Source organism: Sipha flava, unplaced genomic scaffold (genome assembly GCF_003268045.1).
Source record: "Sipha flava isolate LNK unplaced genomic scaffold, YSA_version1 335_pilon_pilon, whole genome shotgun sequence".
Taxonomy (NCBI): Eukaryota; Metazoa; Arthropoda; class Insecta; order Hemiptera; family Aphididae; genus Sipha; species Sipha flava.
The window spans coordinates 113736-117549 of record NW_020273026.1 but is presented as its reverse complement, the minus strand read 5'-3'; the positions used below and the strand labels follow the sequence as shown (position 1 = coordinate 117549).

General features: G+C 29.0%; 1 protein-coding gene across 1 annotated transcript; it reads right to left on the bottom strand.

Moving 5' to 3' along the window:
- Positions 1 to 2712: 2712 nt before the first annotated feature.
- LOC112687204 lies at positions 2713 to 3345 on the bottom strand. The gene has a single exon (XM_025559792.1). It carries the CDS (start codon positions 3343 to 3345, stop codon positions 2713 to 2715), a length of 633 nt encoding a protein of 210 aa, XP_025415577.1.
- Positions 3346 to 3814: the final 469 nt, after the last annotated feature.

Genomic DNA, 3814 nt, shown 5'->3' with positions numbered 1-3814 from the left:
ACGTAGTGTTTGTATATTTAGGAATTTTCTTGCATTTATATAAAGGTGTTGTAATTTTCGTAATTTTATAATTAATGTATTTATGTGTATGTCCCATTTTAGGTGTTGGTCAATAATTAATCCTAAGTATTTCGTATGATCAGTTTTGTTAATGATGTTACATGAGCAATTGTTTGTTTTACAATTTGAGTCGTGAATTTTTATTTCATTGAAGTTTGGTTGTGTTCTTTTGTCATGTGTGAAAGTTAAGAAATTTGATTTGGTATAATTTATTCGTAAATTATTTTTTAAGAACCATGTATTTATTAAGTGCATGTCTGATTCGGCATTTTGACGAATTTCCTCCCAATTATTTCCAGTTAAAAGTATGGCCGTATCGTCTGCATAGGAAAAAAGTTTGCCATGTAGATTTAATTTTGCTAACGAAGTTACGTATATTAGGTATAGAATTGGTGATAAAACTGTTCCTTGAGGGACTCCAGTGGTAATGATAATTTCCTTACTTAGTGTGTTTGATATTCTCACTTGTTGTATCCTATTTGTTAAGTATGATTTTAATAGAAGTAGTGGGATACTGACAATGCCTATGGATTTTAAAGTATTAATTAATGTTTGATGAGAGATGCTGTCGAAGGCTTTACTCAGGTCTAAGAAGATTCCTAATGTTTTGTTTTTTTTATTTAGATTTGAATAAATATCCATTGAGAGCTCAGTGAGCGCATCTTCGGTTCCTAGTCTTTCTCTAAAACCAAATTGTGATTTAGGTAGTATATCATTTTCTTCTAAGTAAGATAAAAGTCTAGTTTTGATTGCTCTTTCAAAAATTTTGGAAAAAATATTTAATAAGCTGATAGGTCTATAATTATTAATTGAAGTTTTGTCGCCGCCTTTATGTATCGGTGTTACGATGGCACATTTAAACGTATTTGGTATGTTACTTTCTTGGATAATCTTATTAAAAATGTGTTCTAAGATATTAGATAATGTTTCTTTGTTTTGTTTTATTACATTAATTGATATCCCATCTTTCCCAGGAGCTGAATCATTTCTCATACCATCAATTATATTACATATTTCAGACGCAGATATTTTTCTTAAATAAAAAGACTGCTTGGGATTTGAATTAATCGGAAGACTATTATTTATATTATGGTTTTTAAAAGTATTATTATGGTTACCCATTGTTAAAAAATGTTCGTTAAACGTGTTTGCTATTAATAGTGGTTCCTCGTTTGATTCGTGAATATTGCTATGTATGTTTAAGCTGTAATTTTGTTGATGTGATTGTGTTTGGGTTGTAATTTCTTTTATTGTCGACCATATTTTTTTGGGATTATTACTACAACTTTTAATTTTTAAGCCATAAAAATGTTGTTTCTGCTTAAATATGATATCTGTCAATTTATTTCTATAAGTTTTGTATTTGTTTATTAACAAAAGGTTAAATGGTTGACGCCTAGTTAGGGTATGCAGTTTATTCCTTATTTTAATTGATTTAATAATACCAGGAGTAATCCATTGTTTGTCTTGCTTATGTTTCGTTTTACCGTAATGAGTACATTTATTTATGTGGTTTTGTATGATTGTTGAAAGTGACATTATCTTATCTTCAGCAAGGTTAATTTTTTTTATATTGTTCCAATTAGTTTTGTTTAATGCCGATCTTAATTCATTATAATTTATGTATTTGTGAGGTTTGATATTAGTTTTTTTAATTGTTTTCAAAGAGGGGTGATTTAGTTGTAGAAATAATGGATAGTGATCTGTAATAAGGGAGTCTATGGCAGTTGCTTTAATTACATGTTTGTGAATGTCTCTGAAAAATATATGGTCGATACAACTATTCGATGTAGGTCTCGTTGGGCAATTGATATATTGGGTAAAATTAAAAGAGTTTAATAAATCTAAGTAAATTGTTGTGGAGTTTGTAGTATCCAGTAAGTTTATGTTGATATCACCTATTAGTATTAGTGTGATATGTTTGTGGGAGTTAATTATATTAGTTATTATTGTATCTATATTATCAATAAATTTAATTATATTACCACTCGGGGATCTGTAAACTGATAATATTCTTTATTTTATTTTGTTGAACGTTAATGTTGTAAACAGACAATTTGCATCTAGCATTTCCAGTTCTATTGTGTTATGTGAAATAATATCGTTCCTTATAAATAAAACTAACCCATCAGATTTACGTATATTGATATTTGAGACTATATTTAGGTAGTTATTTAATGAAAAGGTGTTCTGATTGGTATGTTTTCCAAGCCATGATTCCGCTGTAATTATTATATGATTTCTTTGGTTAAGTGCGGTGTTAAGGCATTCTAGTTCAGGAAAGTGATTTTCAATACTTCTAATATTTAGGAAGAGTATGTTTATACCGGAATAATTGTTTGAGTATAATTTGTTAATTTCATCTAAAGATTTTATTGTTGTGTTTGTATTATCTTTATCAATTATATCATAAAGTGTGTTAATAGCGGTCATTAGTGCTAATTAAAATTGTAGGTACTTTGTAGTTAGGGTAAATGTGATGTGAACCGATGTTGATGAGGCTATGGAAATCCAAAGATAAGAAATTAATATTAAAGTATTTTAATGAGTGTGTAGTAAGATATGATTTGTTAATAGTTTTTTTTGTATGAAAATTAAACATGAATAAGTATATTGTATTAACCTAGTAAACGTTTTTAAAAATTATATAGCTTATAGTTTGTTTAAATCTGTACTAGACCTTATTCGTATGATTTTTGAATGTTCATCCTTCCTGGCAAGAATGTCTGCATTGTTGATCCATACGAATTTGAAATTACTGACTTTGGCTGCAGCTCTCGTTTTTGAATAGAGAATCCTTTTTTCTTTGGTTAGACGTTCATTTATGTATATTTTATTGTCTGTGGACCAATTATTAGACAGCATATTCGCATTTAGCTTTTTAACTTTGTTTGCTCGTATTAGATCTCTCCTCATATCGATTGTGTCCAGTTTCTCTACTATTATCGGGATTTTGTTATCTGATAATATAATTCTAGTTGCTTCAGTGACTGTGGCGTTAATATTCAGCTGTTTAACAATTGATTGTACTACGGCAATACAATTTTCATTATTCGATTTAGGTATACCGTTTATTTCAACGCTAATTCCGAGGTTTTGTTGCTCAATTGTATCCAATTTGTGTTTAATTTCGAGGATTTCATTGGATAGCCGTGAATTATCTGCTTTTATGATTTCATTTTCTTTTTTTAACTGTTTTAATTCGGTCAGTGTAGATTCCAATTTTTTGTTGAAATCGTCGAACTGAAGACTCATAAAATTCACTGACTTTATGAGATCTCCCATCTTTGTGTTAAGTTTGAGTAGTGGGTCATTTATTGTTTTTGTTTCGGAATTGTTGCACGTACTACATGAGTATCTATTTTTTGTGTTTTTTGACATTTTTTTGAAGTTAGTTTCTGAGATTCCGATACAGTAGTAGTGATAATTATTGTTACATCCGGAGCATTCCAAAGTATCTTCATTGTGAGTTAGTGATTCATTACACTTCATGCAATTAGACATTTTACACACTGTGTATACACCGAAATACGTTTAGATAGCAAAGTAAATGAAAGAAAAATTATAAAGATAAAGTTGGTTTAATTAGGACGGGCACGAGTGCACGACCGAACTGTACGACGTCTTGATTAATACTGCTTATGTTTTATGTTTTTTTATAATAATGTTTTTTTTTTTACATTTTAAATGGCTCTCATTCGGTCAATATTGGATTGAGTGTAGTAGTTGTTAGATCAAAATTACTTGAAAAAAA

Coding starts and splice junctions, on each gene's coding strand:
- LOC112687204 (XM_025559792.1), bottom strand. CDS start 3,345: ATGGGAGATCTCATAAAGTCAGTGAATTTTATGAGTCTTCAGTTCGAC.